This window comes from Chiloscyllium plagiosum, chromosome 29, assembly GCF_004010195.1.
Source record: "Chiloscyllium plagiosum isolate BGI_BamShark_2017 chromosome 29, ASM401019v2, whole genome shotgun sequence".
Classification (NCBI taxonomy): domain Eukaryota; kingdom Metazoa; phylum Chordata; class Chondrichthyes; order Orectolobiformes; family Hemiscylliidae; genus Chiloscyllium; species Chiloscyllium plagiosum.
Window position 1 is genome coordinate 48097712 of NC_057738.1, and position 26502 is coordinate 48124213.

Below are 26502 nucleotides of genomic sequence, written 5' to 3' on the forward strand. Positions count from 1 at the left end.
ATCACCTCTTTTGTGCCACTTGCTGCTCCTCCTTCAACATCATAGAACCACCACAATTCCATTTTGCTTCAATTCTGAAGAATCATTGTATTCTCTGTTTCTCTGCCTGATCTGTTAAGTTTCTGTTTCCAGTAAGCTTTCAGGCAGAACAAATGAGGGTATGGTACAAGACCAATAAGCCAACATATAACAACAGTAGTTTTCTAATTTTATCTGGGAATTAGAAAAACAAGTACCTAAAGTCCAAAGAAAGTACTCAAATATAGCATTGTTTGCTCAAATGAACTATACTGATGTAGCACTGGTTTGCAATAGTATTCATGGAGCGACCAACCAGTCACAGTAGTGACATGGAAATGACATACGATGGCATTAGCATATTTGGGAACTCATCAGTTGATTTCACATCGTTATGGCTTCAATGTTTGACAAAAGTATCTGTTCACAGCATATTGACAAGGTATTTAAGCACAAAGACCTGCAGCAGCAACTCATTGACGCCAAACTCCAGCAAGCACAGGAACTGCTGAAAGATGCAGAGGAGAGGCACCAGAAAGAAAAAGAATATGTGAGTTGTTAAATTTAGTCATCTTTTGCCTCCGTCCTTCCATTCCCCAAATCCACTGGTATTTAAGAGGTTCCGGAAGGAACATATGGGAAGAGTAGAACCGAATGAGAATAATCCCACAATATTGAACAATAGCAGAGTTTCATTGATGAAGGATGGTAAAGTTGTCAGCTTCCATGAAAAATATGGTTAAAGGTGCACCATGGTCAGTCAAATTAGATGCTATTTCAGATAGGAGAGCAGAAGTCTAATTGGAGATGTTCAAGATCAGTGTTCAGGAAGTGGGTTGAAGGAGATGAAGTTATCTGTACTACTAAGGATCCTTGATTAATGCCTTGTTTCAGGAGAGGAAGGAAAGGCCAATAGTGTTTCTTCAACTAGTTTTGAAGATAATATATTTCATTTGTACTCAAGTTTGCAGACCCAGGACATGAGGGAGGGAAAATGGGAATAGCGTCAAATAGAAAAAACAGCATTTGAAAAAGGGTTTAGTTTGGACCAAGCATCACAAGTTCATATAGATATTCATTGCAATTCATCCTTTTATCTTCAATTGCAGTTGTTAAAGGAGACAGTGGAGAGCCAAAGGATGTGTGAGCTCATGAAACAGCAGGAAGTTCATCTAAAACAGCAGGTATGGTCTTTGTTGAGTATTTTTTGATATGACTAAAGGTGTTTTTAACACAATTTAGTAGACAGAAAAGCTAAAGAGAATACAGTAAATTCTTTCATTGTATCAAATGAGTAAATGTGGTGTGGATGATGAAAATTGGCAAGAGTAGAACAATGGTCATGTGCGCAATTCCCAAAAATGTATCTTGATCTATTAAATTGATGATTATGAAGGGTTAAAAACTCTATGCGCTACGTGCATCAAATGCTGAACTGCTTGTCCAGTTAAGGTAGTATTGAAGGAAAAATAAAACCACAATGCCTTTGGATGATATTTAGTTAAGTTAGATGGTTAATTAATGCAAAGGACTTGGAAAGTACCTTGACATTTGCTTTGCTATTTTGAATGTACAGCAAGTGGAAGCGTTTAATGAAGTTTCAATAACTTGGTCTCTTAGTGGCATTATTCTATGATGAGAGGTTTAAAATTTCACAAATGTTATGGTGCAAAAGAGACCGCTCAGCCCATCTTATCTGCACCGGGTCTTCAAATGAACATCATTATTTAGTATCGATCTCCTGCTTTTACCACACATCCTTTCACATGATTTCTATAAAAAGCAATGGCGAATTCTGCCCTGTCAACCCTGCAAAGTTCTCCTCAACCTGAGCTAATGGTAAAATTGTAAGAGTTTTCTCAGATTTAGTCAAGCGACAGCAGGCCTATCCAGCAGAGATAGGGACACCGTAGGATGGAGTTGCCCTAGGAGTCCTCAACATTGACTTTGGATCCCATGACGTCTTGTGGCATCAGTTCAAACATGGGCAAGGAAGCCTCTTGCTGATTACCACGTATTGCACCCCATCAGCTGATGATTCTGCTCTTCATGTTGAATACCACATGGAGGAGGCACTAAAGGTGGCAGACATGCAAAATATCTGTGCTTGGGGGAATTCCATGCCTACCAACAGAAGTTACTGGGCAGCAGTGCTACTGATCGAGTTGGCCAAGTCCCAAAGTACATTGCTGTTAGATTAGGTCTGAGGGAGGTGGTGAGGGAACCAACAAGAGGGAAAATCATACTTGTCCTCATCCTTGACAATCTGCCTGCCCGAGACATTGAGTACGACAAGCAAGTTATGCTGCAGCTTTATAGAACTTGAGTTAGGTCACACTTGGAATATTGTGTACGGTTCTGGTCACCACACTACTAGAAAGATGTGGATGCTTTGGAGAAGGTACAAAAACGGTTTACCAGGATGTTGCCTGGTATGAGGAATTTTCGCTATGAAGAAAGTTTGGCTTGACTGGATTTGTTTTCACTGGAGTGCAGGAGGTTGAGGGGCAACTGATGGAGGTTTATAAGATTGTGAATGGCATGGATAGAGTGGAAAGTATGGGGCTTTTTCCCCAATGTGGAGAGGTCAATTACTAGTGGATACAGGTTCAAGGTGCAGGGAACTTTAAAAAAGGTGTGAGATGCATATTTTTCACTCAGTGTGCTGAGTGTCTGGAATGCGCTGACAGAGGTAGTGGTGGAAGCAGACACAGTAGCAGCATTTAAGAAGCACCTGGGCAAATACATGAATATGAAGGAAATAAAGGGATACGGATCCTGTAAGTAGGTCATAAAACATAGAACTTTACAGTGCAGTACAGGCCCTTCAGCCCTCGGAGTTGCATCAACCTGTGAAATCAATCTGAAGCCCATCTATCCTACATTATTCCATTTTCATCCAATGCCCATTTAACTGCCCTTAAAGTTGGCGAGTCTATGAATGTTGCAGGCAGTATCCCTACTATTCTGAGTAAAGAAACTACCTCTGACATCTGTCCTATATCCATCACCACTCAATTTAAAGCTATGTCTCTTTATGCTAGCCATCACCACCTGAGGAAAAAGTCTCTCACTGTCCACACTATCTATCCCTCTGATTATCTTATATGTCTCAATTAAGTCACTTCTCAACCTTCTCTCTAACGAAAGCAGCATCAAGTCTCTCAGCCTTTCTTAAGACCTTCCCTCCATACCACACAACATCCTAGTAAATCTCCTCTGAACCCTTTCCAAACTTTCCACATCCTTCCTGTAATGCGGTGACCAGAGCTGTACACGATACTCCAAGTGCGACTGCACCAGAGTTTTGTACAGCTGCTGCATGACCTCGTGGCTCTGAAACTCAATCCCTCTTCCATTAAAAGCTAATGCACCGTATGCTGCCTTCACAATCCGATCAACCTGGGTGGCAACTTTCAAGGATCTATGTACTTGGACACAAAGATCTCTATGCTCAACTACACTGCCAAGAGTCTTGTCATTAGCTCAGAAGTCTTTATTCCAGTTGCTCCTTCCAGAGTGAATCGCCTCACATTTTCCGCATTACACTCCATTTGCCACCTCTCAGCCCAGCTCTGCAACCTGCATATGTTCTTCTGTAACCTGCAACATCCTTCGGCACTGCCAACAACTCCACCAAACTTAGTGTCATCCACAAATTTACTAACCCATCCTTCTATGTCCTCATCTAGGTAATTTATAAAAAGGACAAACATAAGTGGCACCAATACACTACTAGTAACTGAACTCCAAGATGAACATTTCCCATCAACCACCACCCTCTGTCATCTTTCAGCTAGCCAATTTCTGATTCAAACCGCTAAATCACCCTCAATCACCTTCCAGTAAAATGGTGGTGGAAAAGGGTTTCTAAGCCTGGTCTTGTCCGCTTTTTGTTTTCTTTCTTTTATCTTATTCTGTCTCATCTCGTTTCATTTTCTCTCTTATTTTACTTCCTCATTGTTGAAGAGCTTGGTCATGGTGAGTGAGCCCAGTGCAGAAACATGGCGGCGCCATCATTGGAGGCATGTTTGATTTCCTGGCAGTGTCTGCATCCATCACAGATTCATGGAGACAGATGCATATTTGGGTCCAGGATGAGACCCAGCTGGAACGGCAAGGTGGGCCTGAAGTGAACTTGTGGCAGTGGTGGAGTAAAGTTTTGGCCAGTGCGGTACCTAGCAGCATTGGTGGGTTCCAGCGAGGACTGTCCAGTGACGTGGGTGTTAGTGGAGGCGAGATGGCGCTGAAGCATAGCGACTCTCGTTGCAGCGCCAACACCGTGAGGAGACTTGTACCTGACCCCACCAGGCCCGTGGTCCATAGCAGAGCACTGAACAAGGACTGTAAAGTTTGACACTTTCTTTTTCTTTATTTTTCTGCCTTTATATTCTATGTTTTGGTTTATTTTTCTGTGTTTTAAGATGGCGCAGAAGAATGGTGACACTACACAACAGTTTTCATTGTATTTGGTAACAAAATCCACATGACAATAAATAAATCAAAGCATTATTTCCTGAATGTTCTACTGTTGATAATCCACCCCTCAAATGGAAACAATGATATTCATGGATCTTTGCTTGTTTGCAGGTATACTCAGTCATAATGCTAATTTTTATAAACTATATACATCCTGTGATATCAATAAGATGGATTTCTCCAAATCTCTTCTTGTCCTTTTTTCTTTCCAACACACCCCAGTATCTCCGCTTACAGTCCATTCTTTTGAGCCTTACAGGGAACAACTATTTCTTTTTAAAAAACTTACACGTGCACGTTAACTGAATGTTAATTCAGCAAAGAAAATAATTGCTACAAAATTGATGTTAATATTGAGGAAATGCTGAGACATTTTTAAGAATATTCACATGCAATAAGAAGGATCTGAGAGCCAGTTCTACTTGCAGTTCCAATGCTTTGTTTATGCAGCTTTTTTTTACTGCTTTGTATTTTATCAGCTGGCATTATACACTGGAAAGTTTGAAGAATTCCAAGCTACACTTTCAAAAAGTAATGAAGTTTTCACAACCTTCAAACAAGAGATGGAAAAGGTACAGGTTACTTTGTTGAATTTTTTAATATTTTAAATTTTGAGGGGCTGTTTAACCATCACCACCACCACTAACCCCCCTCCAAAACACCATCTGTCTTCAACATGCGTACCTTTTCCTATACACGACTAGTTCTGAATAAGGGTCACTGGACCCAAAACGTTAACTCTAATTTCTCTGCACAGATGCTGCCAGACCTGCTGAGATGTACCAGCAATTTCTGTTTTTCGGATTTCCAATACCTGCAATTCTTCTGTTTTTTATTATGTTTATTATATTTTTAAGATGAACCCAGGGCATGGATACGTGCCTAGGACTGGGATATTCTAGCCCTTACAGAAACATGGTTAAGGGAGGGACAGGACTGGCAGCTTAATGTGCCAGGGTACAAGTGCTTTAGGTGAGACAGATGGTGGAAAGAGGGGAGAGGGAATTGCATTTTTGATTAAGTTGAATACTATAGCAGTAATCAAAGATGAAATAACTGAAGGGTCATCCAGTGAGACTTTGTGGGTGGAACTAAGAAATAAGAAGGGAATGGCAACGTTATTGGGGTTGTACTAGGCCCCCAAATAGTCAATGGGACTTAGAGGAACTAATAAGCAGGGAGTTATGCAACCCACCTTCCAGAGCAGTCTATCACGTGGAATCTTATCAAAAGCCTTACTGAAATCTACCACCCTGCCCTCGTTAACCTTCGTGGTCACTTCAAAAATGAACTGTAACAAATCTGAGGCATGATCTCCCATGCACAAAGCCATGCTGACGACTCCTAATCAAATCCTGCCTTTCCAAATGCATGTATATCTTATCTCAGAATCTTTTCAAGTAACTTACTCATCACAGATGTTAAGCTTACTTGTCTATAGTTCCCAGGCTTTCCTTTGCAGCCCTTCTTGAATAAAGGCACAGCATTCACTACCCTCCAGTCTTCTGGGACCTCACCGATGGCTAACGACAATGCAAAGATATCAGCCAGGGCCCCGGTGCAATTTCTTCTCTAACCCCTTGCCATGTTCTTGGATATACCTGGTCAGGCAAGGAGATTTATCCTCCCTCTTACGTTCTAAACATCCAACACCACTTCTACTGTGATATGGACTGTCCAAGATATTAGCACTAACTTCCCCAAGTTCCCACGTCTTTGTCTTTCTCCATGGTAAACACAGAGGAGACATATCAATCGAAAACCTCGCCCATTTCCTGCGGTTCTACACATAAATGTCCACTTCTGTCCTGGAGGGGCTCTATTCTCTCCCTAGTTATTCTTTTTCCTTTAATATACTTAAACTACCTCTTTGGATTCACCCATTTCTTCTCAGCCAAGACTAGCTCGTGTCTACTTTTCGCCCTCCTGATTTCCTCCTTCAGTGAACTCCTGTATTCCCTGTATACCTCCACGGAATCCTTTGATCCCAGCTGCCTGTACCTGAGTCAATTCTCCTTTTTTCTGATCAAAGCCTCAATATCTCATGTCATTCAGGGTTCCCTATTCCTGCCAACCTTGCCCTTCATCCTCACAGGAACATATAAAGCCCTTGAACCACTGTTAAAGGCCTCTCACTTGCCAGAGGTCCTTTTGTCTGTAAACAAATTACTCCAATCAACCCCTGCAAGGTCCTGTCCAATTCCATCACAATTCATCTTGCCCAAATTTAGAACTTGAACCTGTAGACCAGTTTTGTCCCTCTTTATAACTATTTTAAAATTAGCAGAACTATAGTCACTGGTCCCAAAGTGCTCCCCTACTGTTCCCTGCCTTGTTTCCCAAGAATAGGTCACGTTTTGCCCCTTCCCAAGTAGGATCCTCTATATATTGCTCGAGGAATCTTTTCTGAATGCACTTAACAAATACCACCTTATCTAAGCCCTTAATGCTCTGGCAATCCCAGTCTATATTAGGAAAATTAAAATCCGCTGACAAACTGGATACAAAATTGGCTAAATGGTAGAAAGCAGAGGGTAATGGTGGAAGGTTGCTTGTCGGACTGGAGGCCTTTGACTAGTGGAGTGCCTCTGGGGTCAGTGCTGGGCACATTGCTGTTTAGTTATCCATCCATGGCATGATTAGTAAGTTTGCAGATGACACTAAAATACGAGGTTTTGTGGACATTGAGGGAAGTTATCAGAAATTGCAGCAGGACCTTGTCATCTGGGGAAATGGGCTGAGAAGTGGCCAATGGAGTTTAACATAGATAAGTGTGAAGTCTTACATTTTGGAAAGTCAAATCAAAGTAGGAGTTTCATAGTGAATGGTAGGCCTTAAGGAGTGTAGTGGAACAGTGGGATCTTGGAGTTCAGGTTCACAGTTCTCTGAAAGTGGAGTTACAGGTGGGTAGGGCAGTGAAGGTGGTTTTTGGAGCACAGGCCTTCATCAGTCAGGGCATTGAGTATAAAAGTTGGGAAGTCATGTTGCATGACGTTGATGAGGCTGCACTTGGAGTATTTGGTCACCTTGTTATAGGAAGAATATTATTAAATTGGAAAGAGTGCAGAAGAAATTTACAAAGATGTTGCCTGGACTTCATGGCCTGAGTTATAGGGAGAGGTTGGACAAGCTAGGATCTTTCTGTTCAGAGCATAGGCGACTCAGGGAGGACCTTAGAGGCGTATAAGATCATGACAGGCATGGACAGGGTGAATGCAGTCAGTTTTTGTCCCAGGATTAGGGAATCAAGGACTAGAGGGTATCAGTTTAAGGTTAGAGGGGAAAGAATAAAAGGGAACCTGAGGGTGGTATGCATATGAAATGAGCTGCCAATGGAACTGGTTGAGGTGGGTACATTAACAACATTTAAAAGGCATTTGGACAAATACATGGATAGGAAAGGATTTGAAGAATATGGGCCAAGTGCAGGGAAATGGGGTTAGTGTGGATGGACATTTTGGTCAGCATGGCCCAGTTTGAGCCAAAGTGCCTGGTTCAGTGCTGTAGGACTCTGATTATGTGTGTACTCGATTCGTCACCTTATTTACTTTCCCAAAGCCCCTTTGAATTCTGAACATGCTTAATCTTTTAACACGCCTGTAAAATACCCTGGAATGTTTTATTAATAGTTAGCCACCTGTGTTTGATCATGTAAATTTTTCCAAGTGTTTCAGGCCCAAGAGGACTTTGGTGAATTGTAATATCTCTATTCACACCCTGGCTGAAATTCACTGACTGGGCTCAGACTTGGATTTGAATCTAGAAATCTTTTAGTTTGTCATCGTAGGATTCTGTTTTTATGTTCTGAATTAAGTTGATATTTATTACTTAGTGCTAATGTAAAGAAAAATGGCAAATGCTTGTTGATAAAATTCACCAGACTGATTACTGCAATTTAGTATCAACATGCAAGACACCCCTCTCACCTGTGAGAGCAAGAAAATTGAACAATATAGCAATTTTAACCTGCTTTACATGGAATCACAGCTTCCAGCTTAATGCTCCACATTATTAATGTACAGTATTTCAACACTTGTGTACATTCTCATTTATAAAACTTTTTTCCCACTTTCTTTCAATCAGATGACAAAAAAGATCAAAAAGCTGGAAAAAGAGACCACCATGTATCGTACCAGATGGGAAAGTAGCAATAAAGCATTGCTGGATATGGCAGAGGAGGTTGGTCATTCATTATTTCCAGTTTGAGCTAATCTGTTAAATACTTGTTCAGTCTTAATTTTCTACGATTGACTTTGTGTAATTCTTAGTGTATTGCTTTTTTTGGGTGGGGGGTAAGAATTTTTACTTGTAGCTCAAATTATACAGCCAAACTGATGGAACGTGTCTCTTCATTTGTAGCATCTGCATTTAAAATCAGCCAGACAAATGTCATAGACATTTATAGCTTAGGTAGAGGCCACATTGCTGATTGGCCCACGCTGCTTTCCAGTCAGCACCTCGTTGGATCCCTATCACCTTCTAAGCTTATTTCTTTCAAGTGCCCAACCAATTAGGACAAAAACTCAGTTTGGCTTCCACCAGCACCACTTAATTCCTGGCCTCATTACAGTTTTGAATAAAAGAGCTGAACTCCAGAGTTGAGGTCAGAGCGATCATCCTTTATGCTGAATTGGCATTCAACTGTATGTGTCCTCATGTAGTCCTTGCAACACTGATTGTTGGAGGTCAGTTATCTAAGCTCCAGGACAACTATGCCAGAATTCCTGAAGGTAGTCCTTGTCCCAACCACCTTCAGCTGCTTCACCAATGACCTTCCTTTCATCATGATATTAAAACTTAAGATATTTGCAGATTGTACAATCTTCAGCACCATTCATGACTTTTTAAATACTGACTTCTCTAAAACAGGAAACTGTTGAGGTCAAAACATTGAAGATTTTCAAGAAAGATGTAGGTATAGTTCTTAGGACAAAAGGGATCAAAGGAAATGGAGCGAAAACAGGAATAGTGTACTGAGTTGGATGATCGACTATGATCATAATAGCGGTGCAGGCTTGAAGAGCTGAATGGCGTACACCTACAATACAGCAACATCCGCAATATTCTGTTTCGGTGCATCAATTTTTGCCCACGCGTCAGTCTTGAACTGATAGTTGACCTTTAATACATGTTCTACTTAAGTTCCAGGCAGTTACTGTTTCCAACAAGAGAAAAATCAACATTGCCTTGATGTTCAGTGACATTGCCATCACTGAATCTATGCCATCAGAATTCTGGAGGTTTACATTGAACAGAGCTGAACTGGACCAATCACATAAATACTGTGTTTACAAGAGCAGACAGGGACAAGGGCTTCTGTCATAATCCATCTCTTGACTCCACAAAAGCAGTCCTCTATCTTCAAGGCATGCTTCAGGAGTGTGGCATAGGAATACTGTCCACGTGCCAGGATGAGTTTACATTAGTAACACTCAGGGAGCTAATGCCATCCAAAAGAAGACAGCCAGCTTTTTAAAATTAATTTGTGGAATCTGGACATCCCTGGTTAGTTGGCGTTTATTGTCCTTCTCAAGTTGCTTTTGAAGATGATGGCAAGCTGCCTTCTTGAACCTGTGTAGTCTACCTGCTATGGGTTGGTCCACAGTATCCCGGTATAGGAAATTCCAGGATTTTGAACCAGCTTCAGTGAAGGAATGGCAATACATTTCCAAGTCAGGATGGAGAGTGGCTTGGAGAGGAACTTGCAGGTGGTGGTGTTCCCATGTTTGTGATCTGATCTCATTTGATTTATTGTCACGTCCCAAAGTATAGTGAGAAACTTTGTTTACAGCAGTACAGGTAGATCATAATCAGGAACGTACAGTGAAAAGAAAAACTTGGACAGAGGCATATAGGTCATAATGCACAAGATGTGTGCTAGGCAAGATCAATATTAATAAGATCAGCTTATTTCAAGGTAGAGAGTCCAATTACCTCAGCCTAATAATGGCAGGAAAGAAGTTATTCCTGAACTGCTGGGGTGTGTGTGTGTGTGTGTGTGTTAGGATGGGTCTTTGAGGTTGGCAGCTTTCCAGTGACACGGAACCTTGTAAGTGGAGTTCATGGATGGAAGGTCCAGGGCAGAGTGGTTGCCAAACCAGGCCATTATGCACCCAGGCAGTATGCTTTCTGTGGTGCATCTGTAGAAGTCAGTGAGGGTTCTTAAAGGCATTCAAAATTTCCTGAACTGCCTGAGGAAGAAGAGGCATTGTTATGCCGCCTTGACCGTTGCATCTATGTGATCTATCCAGGGCAAGCTGTCAGTTATTGTCATTCCTAGGAACTTGAAGCATTCCACCTTCTCATCTTCTGCCCAACTGATGCAGAGATAGAGGTTGTTATCATTACACCACGTTGCCAAGGCCTCACACCACCACTCTGTGTGAAGAACCTACCTCTGACATTTCCCCTAAACCTTCCTCCAATCATCTGAAAATTATGTCCCCTCGTGATGGCCATTTCTGCAATGGGGAAAAGGTCTCTGGCCATTCACTCTATCTATGCCTCTCATTATCATGTACACCTGTCTCGTCACCTCTCATCCTTCTTTGCTCCAAGAGAAAATCCCTAGCTCCGTCAACCTTTCTTCATAAGACATGCCCTTAAGTCCAGGCAGCATCCTGGTAAATCTCCTCCGCATCCTCTCTAAAGCTTCCCATTCTTCCTGTAATGAGGTGACCAGAACTGAACACAATATTCCAAGTGTGGTCCAACCAGGGCTTTGTAGAGCTGTAACATAACCTCGCAGCTCTTAAACTCAATCCCCCTGCAAATGAAAGCCAACACACTATACGCCTTCCTCACAACCCTATCAACCTAGGTGGCAACTTTGAGGGATCTATGGATTTGGACACGAAGATCCCTCTGTTTCTCTACACTGCCAAGAATCCTGCCTTTAACCCTGTAATCTGCATTCAAATTTGACCTTCCAAAATGAATCACTTCACACTTTTCCAGGTTGAACTCCATCTGTCACTTGTCAATCCAGCTCTGCATCTTGTCAATGTCCCTTTACAAACTACAACAGCCCTCCACACTATCCACAACTCCTCCAACCTTTATATCATCGGCAAACTTACTAACCCACCCTCCCACTACTTCTTCCAGGTCATTTGTAAAAATCACAAAGAGCAGAGGTTCCAGAAGCTCCAGACTGAATTATTTTCCATCTACTACCACCCTCTGGCTTCAATAGGCCAGCCAATTCTGTACCCAGACTGCCAAATTTGTAGCCATTGTGGCAGGTTTAGTTGTGTTTCTGGTCAGTGGTAACCCCAAAGATGTTTTGGAATTGGGGAATTCAGCGATAGTAACACCATTGAATGACAAGGGGTGGTGGTTAGATTGTCTCTTATTGGAGATGTTCATTGTCTGGTATTTGTGTGGCATAAATATTACTTGCCATTCGTCAAACCAAGCCTGGTGTTTGTCCAGATCTTGATGCATTTGAACATAGGCTGCTTCAGTATTTGAGGAGTTGTGAATCTTGCTGAACATTGTGCAATTGTGCGTGAACATCCCCACTTATAGCCTTATGATGGAGGGAAGGTCATAGATGAAACAGCTCAGGTGGTTGGGTCTAGGACACCACTCTGAAGTACTCTTAGAGGTGTCCTGGAGTTGACATGAATGACCTCGAACAACCATGACCATCTTCCTATGTGCCAGGTATGTCTCCAACCAGCAGAGAGTTTGCCCTCATACCCATTGATTCCCATTTTGCTAGCCCTCTTGGTTGGAACCCCATTTGCCACCACCAACATTTGAACCCCTCACCATTGACACTCTGTGTACAGTCTATAAGATGTACTGCAGTAACTCACCAATAACACATTCCAGACCTATGACCACTACCAGCTAAAAGGGTAAGGAAACCAGATATATGGGAACACCCCTGCCTACAAATTCCTCTCCAAGCCACTCACCATCTTGACCTGGAAATATATCACTGTTTTGTCATTGTCATTAGGCCAAAATCCTGGAAGTTCCTCATTAATATCATTGTAGTGTTTCCTACACTCTAAGGACTGCAGTTCAAGAAACTTAACTCACCCCTGCAATTTCAAGGGGAATTAGGGTTGGGCAATAAATGCTGGATTAGCCAATGACGCCCAGACCCTGTGAACAATTTTTTTAAAAGTAGAATTGGTGGTAGAATAGGCCTAACAGATTCCCATTACAATGTAATATAGGAGCAACAGCCATGGAAATCTAGGAATGTTCAGGACAGGACAAAAAACAAATGAGCTTTTAACTGGTACAAATGGAGCAAATCAACAGCAGCCCCAGTGGAGCTAAGAACGTGCATGGAGGGATCTTAAAGTAAATTTGTGTATCAAGGGGAAGGTGATAACTCTGGAAAGAGTAGAAACAAAGGCAGCAGTCTATGCGTGGAGCTGGAGGATTTGTCATGGTGTTAAATTATAACTTCAAATCTGTCTTCACTTTTGATGTAGGTACAGGATTCATGAAGAGGGGCTTTGGTTCTTGAGCAGTTTGACATAAGAAATGACTAGGTACTGGAGATTTGTGTGGCCTTAAAAAATGGGAGGAAGAAGGCTGTTTGTGCAGCTGGACCCTGTTCAATGGTGATCAGTAATGGGATCTCTTATTGTTCATGATGTATGTAAACAATACAGAAGAAAATGTACTGGGATGATAAGTTTACAGATGACATGAAGATTGGCTGGATGGTTGGTAAAGAAGGTGGTCTTGGGTTATAGGGAAATGTAAGTGGATTGGCCAGATTGGGCAGATCCTCCATCAGATATGCCAGTAGCAAATGGTATTTATCCTTGATAGGTAAGGAGTACTCAGTGAATGCCATGAGATTGGGAAGCTTAGACAGACATTGGATCTTGGGGTGCTTGTCCATTAATCCCTGAAGATGGTTGACAGATGGGATGCTTGTCTATATCAGCTGTGGCATAGGTTATAAGAATAGGGAGGTTATATTCTAGCTCTGCGGGACTTTGGCTAGGCTATAGCTGTACAATTCTAGTCGCTGCACTATTAAAGGGATGTGATTACATTGGAGGGGTGCAGAGGAGATTCATCACAATGTTGCCTGTGACAGAGCAGGTTAGCAATGGAGAGAGGCTGGAGAAACGTAGATTGCTTACTTTGGAGCAGAGAGGACAGAGAAACTGATTAGGATATATTGGATTAAGGGGAATCAATAGTGTGAATAGGAAACAGCTGTACCCATTAGTTGAAGGGTCAGTAACAAGTTGGCTTCAATTTACAGTGAGAGGCAGGAGGTTTAGAGAGGATTTGAGGCAAACACTTACACTCAGAGTGTAGTGGGAATCTGGAATGATTGCTTAGGAATGTGGGAGAGGCTGGAAACCTCTCAACCTTTAAAATGTTCTTGAATGAGCACTTGAAATATCACTGTATTCAAAGCAATGGACCAAATATTCAAAGTGAAAAGTGGGATTAAAGTAAATTTGGGGTAGTTTTTTTGTTGTTGTTGAGGTGGGATGAGCACTTGAAATATCATAACATTCAAGTCTATGGGCCAAGTGCTGGAATATGTGACTATAGTGTTTTGTTAGGCTTGAAGGGCCAAATAGCCTGTTCTGCACTTTGTGATTCTATGACTCTACATATAACAAATATTCACTCTCTCCACCTCCAATGCTCAGTAGCAGCAGTATGTGCCGTTACAGATGCAGTGTTGAAATTCGCTAAGGCTCTTTGGATACCACCTTCCAAGCCCACAAACCCTTATCTAGAAGGGCGAGGGCAGCAGGTACATGGGAAACCACCTGCAAGTTCCCCTCCAGGTCACTCCACCATTCTGACTTAGAAATATTTTGCTGTTTCTTCAGTATCATTGGGTCAGAATGCTTGAACATCTCCATTCCCACACCCTCGACAGCCCTGTGGGTATACCCACAGACTGCTATGGTTCAAGAAGGCAGCTCACCACCACCTTCTCAATGGTAGTTAGGTGTGGGAATCAAATTCTGGCCCAGCCAGTGACACCCACATTCCATGAATGAATAAAATAAACATACCTAGGGATGGTGATGGAGAAAACTAGGACATTAGCTGTAAAGTATGATTAATTGAGTGTGACTGTCAGACTGTCAATCTCAATGATTACATCAGTGTTCACTGAGGAAAGGGACATGATGAATGTTGAGATTAGAGATAGGAGTTTGCTTGCTCTGGATCATGCTGACATAAGGAGGGAAGATGTGTTGGATAGGCTAAAGGATATTAAGGCAGACAAATCCCCAGGACTGGATGGGATCTATCCCAGGTTGCTGATGGAGGCGAGAGGGGAAATAGCTGGGGCCCTGACTGATATTCAAAGTTTGTGAGAAGATTTGTAGCTCGGATGCTCGTTGTTGTGGTTCTGTTCGCCGAGCTGGGAATTTGTGTTGCAGATGTTTCGTCCCCTGTCTAGGTGACATCCTCAGTGCTTGGGAGCCTCCTGTGAAGCGCTTCAGTGATCTTTCCTCCGGCATTTGTAGTGGTTTGAATCTGCCGCTTCCGGTTGTCAGTTCCAGCTGTCCGCTGCAGTGGTCGGTATATTGGGTCAAGGTCGATGTGCTTATTGATTTGAATCTGTGGATGAGTGCCATGCCTCTAGGAATTCCCTGGCTGTTTTCTTTTTGGCTTGTCCTATAATAGTAGTGTTGTCCCAGTCGAATTCATGTTGCTTGTCATCTGCGTGTGTGGCTACTAAGGATAGCTGATCGTGTCGTTTCGTGGCTAATTGGTGTCTAGCGGATTCAAACCACTACAAATGCCGGAGGAAAGATCACAGAAGCGCTTCACAGGAGGCTCCCAAACCTAGACAGGGGACGAAACGTCTGCAACACAAATTCCCAGCTCGGCGAACAGAACCACAACCCTGACTGATATCTTTGTGGTATCCTTAAACGCTGGTGAGGTGACGGAGGACTGGCAGGTTGCTATTGTTGTCCCCCTGTACAAGAAGGGTACTAGGGATATTCCAGATAACTACAGACCAGTGAGCCTGACGTTAGTGGTGGGAAGGTTGCTGGAGAAGGTACTGAGGGATAAAATCTATTATATTTTGAAAAGAATGGGCTTATCAGTGATAGGCAACATTTGTTTTGTGCAGGGGGGATCGTGCCTTACCAACTTAGAGTTCTTTGAGGAAGTAACCAAGTTGATAGATGAAGGAAGGCATGTAGCTGTCACATACATGGACTTTAGTAAGGTGCTTGCTAAGGTTCCCCATGGTAAACTAATGGAGAAAGTGAAGTCCCATGTGTGCAGGGTGTTCTAGCTAGGTGAATAAAGAACTGGTTGAGCAACAGGAGACAGAGTAGTAGTCAAAGTGAGTTTCTCAAAACTGAGAAAGGTGACCAGTGGTGTTCTGCAGGGATCAGTGCTGGGGCGACTGTTGTGGATCTGGAAGAGGGCATTGTTGGTCTGATCAGTAAATTTGCAGATGACACAAAGATTGGTGGAGTAGCAGAAAGCACTGGGGACTGTAAAAGAATACAGGAGACTATGGATAGACTGGAGAGTTGGGCTGAAAAGTGGCAGATGGAGTTCAATCCAGGTAAATGTGAGGTGATGCATTTTGGGAAGTCTAATTCTAGAGCAAACTATACTGTAAACGGAAGAGCCTTGGGAAAAGTTGATGAGCAGAGAGATCTGGGCGTTCAGGTCTATTGTACCCTGCAGGTGGCTGCACAGGTGGATAGAGTAGTCAAGAAGGCATATGGTATGTTGCCTTAATCAGACAGGGTATTGAATATAAGAGCTGGCAGGTCCTGTTAAAATTGTACAAGGTTTGACTGCATTTAGAATACTGTGTACAGTTCTGGTCGCCACATTACCAAAAGGATGTGGGCGCTTTGGAGAGGGTTCAGAGAAGGTTTACGAGGATTTTGCCTGGTATGGAAGGTGCTAGCCATGAAGAGAGGTTGAGTAGGTTAGGATTGTTTTCATTAGAAAAAAGGAGATTGGGGATGACCTGATCGAGGTCTACAAAATCATGAAGGTTATAAACAGAGTGGATAGAGACAAGCTGTTTCCCAGGGTGAAGGATTCAATAACAAGAGGTCATACTTTAAAGGTGAGAGGGGGAAAAGTTTAAGGGGGATACACGTGGAAAGTACTTTAGTCGGAGGGTGGTAGTTGCCTGGAACGCATTGCCAGCAGAAATAATAGAGGCAATCACGGTAGATTCATTTTAAGGTGCGTCTCAACAGATGCATGAGGAGGTGGGGAGCAGTGGGATACAGATGTTAAGAATTGGGTCATAGGTTTAGACAGTGGATTTAGATAGACACAGGCTTGGAGGGCCGAAGGGCTTACCCCTGGGCTGTAAACTTTCTTTATTCTAATGCTAATTTCATCTGCGATAGTTCACACAATTTTGCTACCAGTCCTAGATATTAAAAAGAAGGGAGGGTGTGTCTTTGTCATTTCCAGTGTGTAGGTTGATTCTAGGTAATGCATCTGGTTTTATTTTGGAGTTCCATATGGGCTAGACAGGGTAAGGATGGCAGATTTTCTTCCTAAAGAGCATAAGTGAGCCAGACTTGTTTTTACAATAAGCTGGTAGTTTTATGGTTGCCATGATTGAGACTGGCTTTTATCTACAAGCTACTGCAGTGAGATTTGAACTCGCAACCCAGAGCTTTAGTTGCTGCCTCTAGATTGCTAGTCCAAATTATTCTGTATGCTACCTGCCTTGAGGCTATTGTGTGTAAAATCAAAACTGGGTTGAAATATGGGACCTTGATCATTGTAACAGTGGCCTGGGACAATTTATTGGTATTGCAGTAGGTTATTTTTGTTTCTCTTCATCCTCCTCTTTGAGGCATGGAGTACATATGAGTTATGTGGAAATGATCTTTTACTGCCCAGAAGTAGCAAACCCTACCCTCTTTTGCAATATTTTTTTACACAGCAGCATAGTTTTATTTACCTGCCTTTTTAATGTTAAACCTAGAAAACCCTGCGTGACAAGGAATTTGAAAGCCTTCAGGTAAAGATTCAGCGCTTGGAGAAATTGTGTCGTGCTCTTCAGACTGAAAGGAATGATCTGAACAAAAAAGTTCATGACCTCAGTGTTCAGTCAACTCCACAAGATGGCAACAGCAAAGAGATTGGGGAAAAGGAAGAAGATATGCAATCCGTAAATAAAGTTTCCCCAGATAATCAAAGCAAAGATTACACTGCCGATGTTTCTGCAAAGGCTGATTGCCCAGCTCAAGAGACTCTGCACTCAACTGAAGTTTGTGTTTGTGTTACCAAGGAGGTACAGCCACCCATGTTTACACATAGTCAAGTGGAAACTAACATTGAAGCTTGTAGCATTCAGTCTGAAGTATTACCATCCAGCAGCTCTGTGGAGTAACTTATTGCCCCTGTAGGGAGGGAGAATATGAACAGAAGGGCACATCTAAATATTGCTGTAGTCCAAAATCCCATGTACTAACTGAAAGCACTATGGTTCATAAAGCTCAGATTTCTATGTTTTGGATGAAAGTATTATTCATTAATTAGTGACATAATAAGTTAGTTATCTTGAAGGTTTAATGACGGTCAGAATCTGTTTTACCAGATAAATGAGAATTTTAAGTGAGGGAAAAGTGTTGGATTGCTTGTATGCAAGAAAGGAAGTGATCCGAAAAGATTAGAGACTTCATGAAAGAAGATAACCCAATTGGAAATTCAGACCATTTTTCCTGGCAAAGTTTTAGAAGTCTATTTATACAGTTCATAAGATGATTGCAATTTGTTGCCCTCTGTTATGTAAGTAATTGTTATGACCTTTGGAGGGCATGAGCTGCCCTTCAGTTCCTTTCATTTTATTAATCCCTTTTACCAACTGCAGTTGATCTGTTAACTTGCTGTTCTCAATCACTGGTGTTGCTCCTCAATCAATTAGAAGGCATGCAAGTGAAATGGCAAAACTTGGCTTCTTCCCCCCCCATTTAATGGTATGGTAGTGGAAGTGAACCTGGCAGAATGACAGGGAAGGAGGAAGAGTATGAATTGAATCTGTCTCTCAAATTTACCAACTGCTGCATTGTACTTTTTAAAATTAACTTTGCAGCTGATCACGTTTGAGTTGCAAAATATACTTTGATGGGGGGCTTAAGAAGAATAAATAGCTTGGGGCATGTCTGTTGAAAGATACTTTGCTGAGACAAATGTGATTCAATATTAAATTTAATAGTGAAGTTGGACATACCACTGTCAAAAAGCCTTTGAGGGCATGTTCTTTGCTAATCAAACTTTGTATGAAGAAGTAAAACAGCTCCATAATCAAAACATGTTTTTAAAATCATCTTTACACTTGGCCTTTTTCTTGCATTCACATAAGCTTGTTTCCATATACTTCATGCAATATCCTTTTTAGATGAGGGTTCAAACAAGACTTTTTTTTAAATGACAGTCTCGATATGTCTCAAGTAAAATCTCTGTCTGAACTTTTTAATGCAGATTTTTTTCTGTGAAGTTTATAATTCCAAATATTGCCCATATGGATAGTGCTTATGACATTGACTTTTTGAAAGACCTGATTAGTGATAATTGATGTAGCCATACAATGCTGATAAACCTGTGACCATTTCATAGAATTGTGTAATGATATTTTCCATATACGATCTTCAATTTGTTCTGAAGCTTCCATTGTTAAAGATTTTTGTTTTGAGAACCTTTATCACTGATGTATGGTGTTGGTTTTCCCTTGTAACCACAATATTGGCTACCAAAGAAAATCTTTCATAATACTTGGCATCCAAAGTGCTAGTAACTGAATTGTAGAGGATTGTGATGCAAAATCTCTTACATTGCACAAACTTGAGTTATTTCATTATATTGAAGAAATGCTGGATCTTTTGGAGTTTCTCTATGATTGTCTAGGAATTAATTTTGAAATTTCCTTTAACAGATCCTCTTTCACACACACACATTGGTGCTGTTGGATTATTTGCTGTTAAAGTTTGATATGTTTACCAATAAGTTTTGGATAGTTTGGGCCTATTTCATATCATTCTAACCTTTTAACATTTTGTGGATTGATGCAATTTGAAATCTCCAGACGATTGAACAGAAGTTCCAGGGAATCTTAAAGAAAATACCAGAATCTTCACTTTACTGTCAAAGCATAAATGAACTTCTCTCAGGAAGTAATAACTCTTTTCCATCTAATGAGAAGTGCTATAACTTTTCATTTCCCCTCAGGTTTCTCAATGTGTTCCTGTCATTTTGCGTGGAATGGGGAGGATAAAGTTGCATCAGTGCTTTCTACCCGCAGATAATACTGCTATGTAAACATACTGTAACACAGATCTACTACAGTTAGGTGTGATTAATGAGCTCAGTAGTTTTACAAAATTCTTTAAGAATTTGATTCAGCATGTGTTGAAATCATGTCAATGTTTGGGTTCCCCTTCAAAGGGATAAAACAACCAAAACTGTCAAGAAAGTAAAGATCGAAAGAGAGAGAACCTATTTCTTTAGCACTGTGTTTTTAAAGAACTTGGTTCCATGGTCCGGTTTAATGGTCAGAGTGGAATACAATTACAGAGAAATTAAACATGATACTTGGCAGTGATCATTTCAGCCTGTATATTATCATTCATTAAATGATCTTACACGATTTCAAAATGTTATAAAACATGTCCCAAGTATTATGAAAATTAATTAGAATGGGAAATTATGTTGAAAAAAAACAATTTCAGTCAAACAGCAATTTAAGAAATACTAACCTAATAATGCATTATCAAGTTGGAAAGTAGATGGAATGCAGTGCCAAGATTTTGATATTTATGCATATTTTCAATGTATATTTCATCAGAATCAGTCATCACATTGTAATGTAAGAATGCATGCTACTTAGTCCACTCCTTGTAAGGTACCTGGTGTATATTTGTATGTATGATGTGTATGTATGCAGTTACTTTGTACCATGTGTGCGTGTTACAATTGAACAATTACAATTCACTTTTTTCGCAGTGTTACCATTAACCTAAAACTGGTCCATTCAGTCATGACAAAATCTCTCGTATCATTCCAACCACTATCATTAGTATATTATGTCTGTGTTATCTGACGGGCGAAATCAGTATAGTGTGTGTACCATTCAATCAGTCCATAGAATTGGAATGTTTCCTCCTCTCAAGAACCAAAACACAATGCTGAACATTATAATTTTCAATAAATTTATTTGAGAACATTGTATTGCCATCTGTGCTAATCACCTCCCAATTACCTTCACACTGTGATAAATTAATAACTGCACAGTCTTGATATTTTCCTTGAATGTTGCCATAAAAATTCAAATGCAATTTGCTTAACATAAATGAATGATAATGTGTTTAGGTTATGTGAAACTCAATTTCTTTGCATTGAGCATAACCAAGTGTGGAACAAAGATGGTTTATTTAACCATTGCTGATCAGTCCATTATCCCTGCATGAACCAGAACCTGAGTTGTCCCTTCCCAAAAAGGATTAATCGAACCGAATTAAAAGTAGTATTTCATCCTGTATCATACTGCATGTCTGTGACCCTTTGCTCATTAAAAGATTCATCAGCAAGCAATAGAAATTCACTGCCGAGATGTTGCTTAATATTCATATGAACAGAGACTTAATTACAAAAATAACTGCAATGTGGTGTATCATTTTGATTTTTTAACTAATCTTTGGAATATTGTCCCTGAGAGTATATAGGTATAAGTTTTGCTTAGATTTTAGTTCACCAATCTAATGTGTAGAAAAGGTAGAGCATGCAACTAATCTTGACCTTTTAAATGGATTGTCACATTTGCTTCAGAAAATGAACATCTCCAATAATTGATTTCATCAGAGTCATATTTTGCATTTTGATTCATTTAAATTTGAGTTTTGTGGTTCTCGGCATTTGTTTCATTTGTTGCCTGTCCCTATTTGAATTGTGAATATGCCTTTAAATGTATGAGTTTGCTGAGCTAATTCAGGGCACTGAATCAACTGCCTCAGTATGGATTACAGTTTCATTCCGATCACATCTGGTAAAAGACACCCTTCCATTCACTTATGAAAGTTAGTTTGTTTTAAGTAGTCATTCTTTTTCCTCTGGTCACAAAATGATAAAATTTATTGAATTTACCTTTAATTACTTTTCATGATAGAATTTGACTTGTGCATCACTGAATTGCACATCCAGTACTAGAATTATTACACCACTGTAATCACATGAGAAAACGAACCTTGAAGCAAAATGATATCCATCCTAAGGTTTTTGAGATCAAAGAGAATTTACATCAAACCATTTATCAGATGTTCTCTGTACAAGACCTTTTTAAAAACAAAAGCCTGAACGATGTAAGGGTTTCTGGGCTTTATTGAGATAGGTGAAGCTGATTTTAAAATGCACTAAATACAGCTGTCTCTGTATTAATAATGTTTTCCTTAAGTTACTAAAGCATGAGAGTTGGAAGGATACTTTGTTATTTAATTTTGGCAGATTACAGTTTTGTGTTGAGGAATCCGTACAATATTTTGAAATAAGACCATTGTGCCAGTTTGTCGAGGAAAATGATTTAACTTTTGACGATTTGCTCCTTTCTCAGATATTGTCTGGGAAAAATAGGAATCCCAGCATTCCAGTTGTAAACAAAGACTTATAGATGGAAATGAATATTTAGAATAGATAACTGTTCACAATGTAATTTCTTTCCCAGTAGGATCAATATGATCAAGGAGCATCCAAGGAGCTTCGAAATCGACGTTTCGGCCTTTTGCCCAAAACGTTGATTTCGAAGCTCCTTGGATACTGCCTGAACTGCTGTGCTCTTCCAGCAGCACTAATCCAGAATCTGGTTTCCAGCATCTGCAGTCACTGTTTTTACCTCAATATGATCAGGGCTTGTCCTAGACACTGCAAGGGTTTTGAAGCAAGCACTTGACCAAATGCAACATACTTCTGATATTTCATAAATGTCGTAATTGTACCAGCTGCCTCCACCTCTGGCAGCTAGTTCCATGCACGCACCACCCTCTATGAAAAAGCTGCCCTCAAGTCCCTTTTAAATCTTTCCTCTTTTGCCATAAATCTATGCCCTCTAGTTTTGGACTCCCCTACCCTGGAAAAAAGATCTTAGCTATTTACCCTATCTGTGCCCCTTATAATTTTATAAACCTCTCCACCTCTGCTCCACAGAAAAAAGCCCCAGCCTATTAGATAAGCACATGGATGATTTTGGGATAGTGTAGGGGGACAAGCTGAGAATAGTTCACAGGTTGGTGCAATGTGAAGAATCGAAGGGCCTGTTCTGCGCTGTATTGTTCTATGTTCTGTTGAGCCTGTCCCTATAGCTCAAATCCTTCAATGCTGGCAACATCCTTGTAAATAGTTCTGAACCCATTCCAGTTTAACAGCATATTTTGCATGCAATACAGTATACCTAAAACAGCCTCACTAATGTCCTATACAGTTGCAACATGACATCGCAACCCCTATACTCAGTGTACTGATACAAAACCTCCCCCTGTAACTTGAGGTTTTAACTTCATCACATAGTCCTTCAAGTTCGGCTTTGATGCTTAGAATGAAATGCTTTTTATGAAATAATAATGGAATGTAAGTGCACCATCGGCAAGAACAATTAATTCAATTGATGTAATTTATGCCTGACCACAATAAGGAAATAACTGCAATGGCTGTCAGATCAATTTGAGAAGAGAGTTTAAAGGCTGTAGAATCATAGAGAGGAGTTGTGACAATCAGATCAGCCAGCCATTATTTTGTCAAATGGCAGAGCAATTGAGGGTCAAATGGCTTACTCCTAATTGCGTTCTCATGATAATGTAGAGAACCTTAGTTTTTGACCACATCCCTGAAGATGGCTAGACAGTTACATAAAATTGTCAGAAAGGCACATGGGATCCTGCCTTTAATAGCACAGGTTATAAGAGCAGTATGCTGCAGCTATGTAAACACTAGTTAAGCTGCAGCTTTAATGCTGTGTACAGTTCTGGTCGCCACGCTGACTTCCCTAGTGCAAATGTGTTGTTCCTAAAGAGATTTACACTGATGTTGGTAGGCCTGGAGGAATTTAGTTATTAAAAAAAGATTGTCTAAGGGCTGTTTTCTTCACGAGAGAAGACTGGGGGAAAATCTAATTGAAGTATCTAAAAATAAGGGATTTGGATAGAGTGGATCAGAAGGCTCAAGTTCCCTTGGTTGAGAGGGGTCCGTAACCGAGATGCGTAGATTTATGCTAAGACTTCGGTGGGAGCATTCTTCTCACCCAGAAGGTGGTGGGAATCTGGATCACACTGCCTCAAAGGGTGAAAATCCTCATTTAAGGAAAATACTTGGGCATCTACTTTCTATTCTAGAATGTGCGGTTAGGCTAGAAGGTTCCTTGTCAGCAAGCATGGACACAGTGGGCCAAATGATCATCTTCCTGTTGCATATTTCTATGAATCTATCCTGTTAGAAGTTTAATTTTCTTAGCTACCCTAAAGAGTTTGTTTTTTTGCCCCAAGGTGATCGCAAATAATCTACACAGTGCTAATTGTAATAATCCTATTTTCTCAAAACAATTGCATGTATTCTTAAGGATAGAATTAGTTATTTGAAATATTTTGTAGAAACCAGAAACATAATTGATGGCAATTCAACTTTTATAAGTTCCATTATCTTCTGGTGTACATGAAAATCAATATAGTGTCAGTCAACACTTGAAGTTGTATCAATGTTGAGCTTGATGTACTTGCAATGTTGAAACATTAACTATTTCATGATGCACTAAGATAATTTGGCCTTTAATCTGTAATATAGAATCCAATAAAGGTGTATCTCATCACTTGTTTGTTATTTATTTTATTTATTGTCATATGTATCTAGAAAGGTACAGTAAAAGTGTCACCACAGTACAGTATCATTTGAGTTACAAAAAGTGTAAAAATAATAAAAATAAAATGGTATTGCTGAGTGGAAGGGGAACCAGGTTGTACTCTGAAAGAAACTGTTGTTATTTCAATTCATTTTACTGTTCCTCATGCTACAGAAATCTTCAAGATCCTTCTCATTCCCAAATCCATAAAAGTATTCTTCCAGTCACCTAGCCCTCTATGGCATAAGGATGAGTACCTGAGATTAATGTTTACAGTTCCTGCAGTTGTTATCTGTGAATTATCATGACTCCAAATTGATATGGTTGTCCACAGCAAGAAATGCCTTCCTTAAGGGGGGGCAGCTGAAGGAAAAAGTAGAAATGCAAGACTGATAATTACCCCTGTACTCACAGTTGGTTTGAATCTGAAATAGAGTTCAAAGCTCCCCAATTGTATCTGTGTGACTTTAATAAACATGGCCATGATTCACCTCGGTGGAAACATTGGGAATAACCAATACAAATGCAGCGAGAGCATGTTCACTGTGGCCTCATTATAACAACTCCCCTCTACCAATGACGTATGCAATGTCACATGGAGTCATCCTAAATCAGAGCATTGGCACCTGCTGGATTATGGCATTACACAGGTCAGAGGTCTGGGATTGAATTTTCTCAAAGTTTTTTCAATTTTGGTGAGTTTCTTGTAGGGCTTTTCTCAGTGAGGTCCTGTGAGTTATGCAGTTCTCCATGACTCACCTCATTAAGCATGCACCACAGCTTTACACTTACATATTATTGTGCACTCACTGCTACCAGAACCTCCTGGGTTTTCCGCTGTTGGGGCCACATTGAAATTCCCAGCTCTGCACCAGATCAATTACTGCCATCCAAGACTAACCTTTCACACTTGTGTGAAGAATTGCCTCACAGATGGTTGACGTTCCTCATCCAGAACTGTGTTCAGGTGACTCAAGCGGATGGATCAAAGACAGTCTGTGTGAGTCCAGTGAAACTAGGGGGATGGGAGGGTGAGGGGGACCAGGATGGCAGTGTTGCAGTAAGGACGTTTCTATAGTGCTATTTTAAGTTTTAAATTAGATTGCATTTATAATCAATTCCTTTCTTTATCAGGTTCTTGATTGTCCTTTGCTGAATTGTAAAAATATCCAATCCTCAGATATATGATGATTTCTGGCCACCAAGTCTTTTCTTTTTTTTTAGATTAGATTAGATTAGATTACAGTGTGGAAACAGGCCCTTCGGCCCAACAAGTCCACACCGACCCGCCGAAGCGCAACCCATCCATACCCCTACATTTATCCCTTACCTAACACTACGGGCAATTTAGCATAGCCAATTCACCTGACCTGCACATCTTTGGACTGAGAGGGGAAACCGGAGCAGACACAGGGAGAACGTGCAAACTCCACACAGTCAGTCGCCTGAGGCGGGAATTGAACCTGGGTCTCTGGCGCTGTGAGGCAGCAGTGCTAACCACTGTGCCACCGTGCCGCCCGATGGCGCAGTGCTTTAACTTCGTTTGCCAATCATGGTTGACAGATTGTAATCGGGTTTTTGCATCTTGAATGAATGTACTTTCTCGATTTGTGACTTGGACTTCCATAATTTTCCTTATTAAAATTTAACTCCCTTGCTTCAGAATGAAGTCCACACTTTCAAACATTGCGTAAAATTCTATCATATGAAGGTTACTCTTTCTTAAAGGCTCTTTAACAACAAAAGTATTTATTAGTTATTTCTCATTACCCAATACTAGATCTAAAATAGCTGTATCCTGAACACACAGCTCTGGAAAACTATACCTAACACGTTCCAGAAACTCATTCTCCACAGTATTAGTGCTCAACTAGAATGTGGTTGACACCACATGCTTCTCTCATCTGATTAATAGAGTCACAGAGGTCACAGCACAGAAAAAGGCCCTTTAGCCTATCAAATCTGTGGTGGTCAAAAACAACCGTCTAACAATTTTATTCCCATTTTCCAGACTTAGTCCATAACCTTGTATACTTTGGCATCGCAAGTGCACATCTAAACACTACTTAAATGTTATGATTTGGAGATGCCGGTGTTGGACTGGGATGTAAAAGTTTAAAAATCACACAACACCAGGTTATAGTCCAACAGGTTTAATTGGAAGTACA

The 26502-nt window shown here is 40.7% G+C and overlaps 1 protein-coding gene across 1 annotated transcript in view; it reads left to right on the top strand.

Annotated features, from left to right (window-relative positions):
• LOC122564567 (alpha-taxilin-like) overlaps nt 1-20686 on the top strand; it is an 88821-nt gene extending 68135 nt beyond the window's left edge. The window contains exons 5-9 of the mRNA XM_043719657.1: nt 449-568; nt 1128-1202; nt 4977-5069; nt 8581-8676; nt 17447-20686. Of these exons, the coding sequence (XP_043575592.1) occupies nt 449-568; nt 1128-1202; nt 4977-5069; nt 8581-8676; nt 17447-17854 (792 nt within the window). The 3' untranslated portion in view covers nt 17855-20686. The remainder of the gene's footprint in view (nt 1-448; nt 569-1127; nt 1203-4976; nt 5070-8580; nt 8677-17446) is intronic.
• The last annotated feature ends 5816 nt before the right edge of the window (nt 20687-26502 follow it).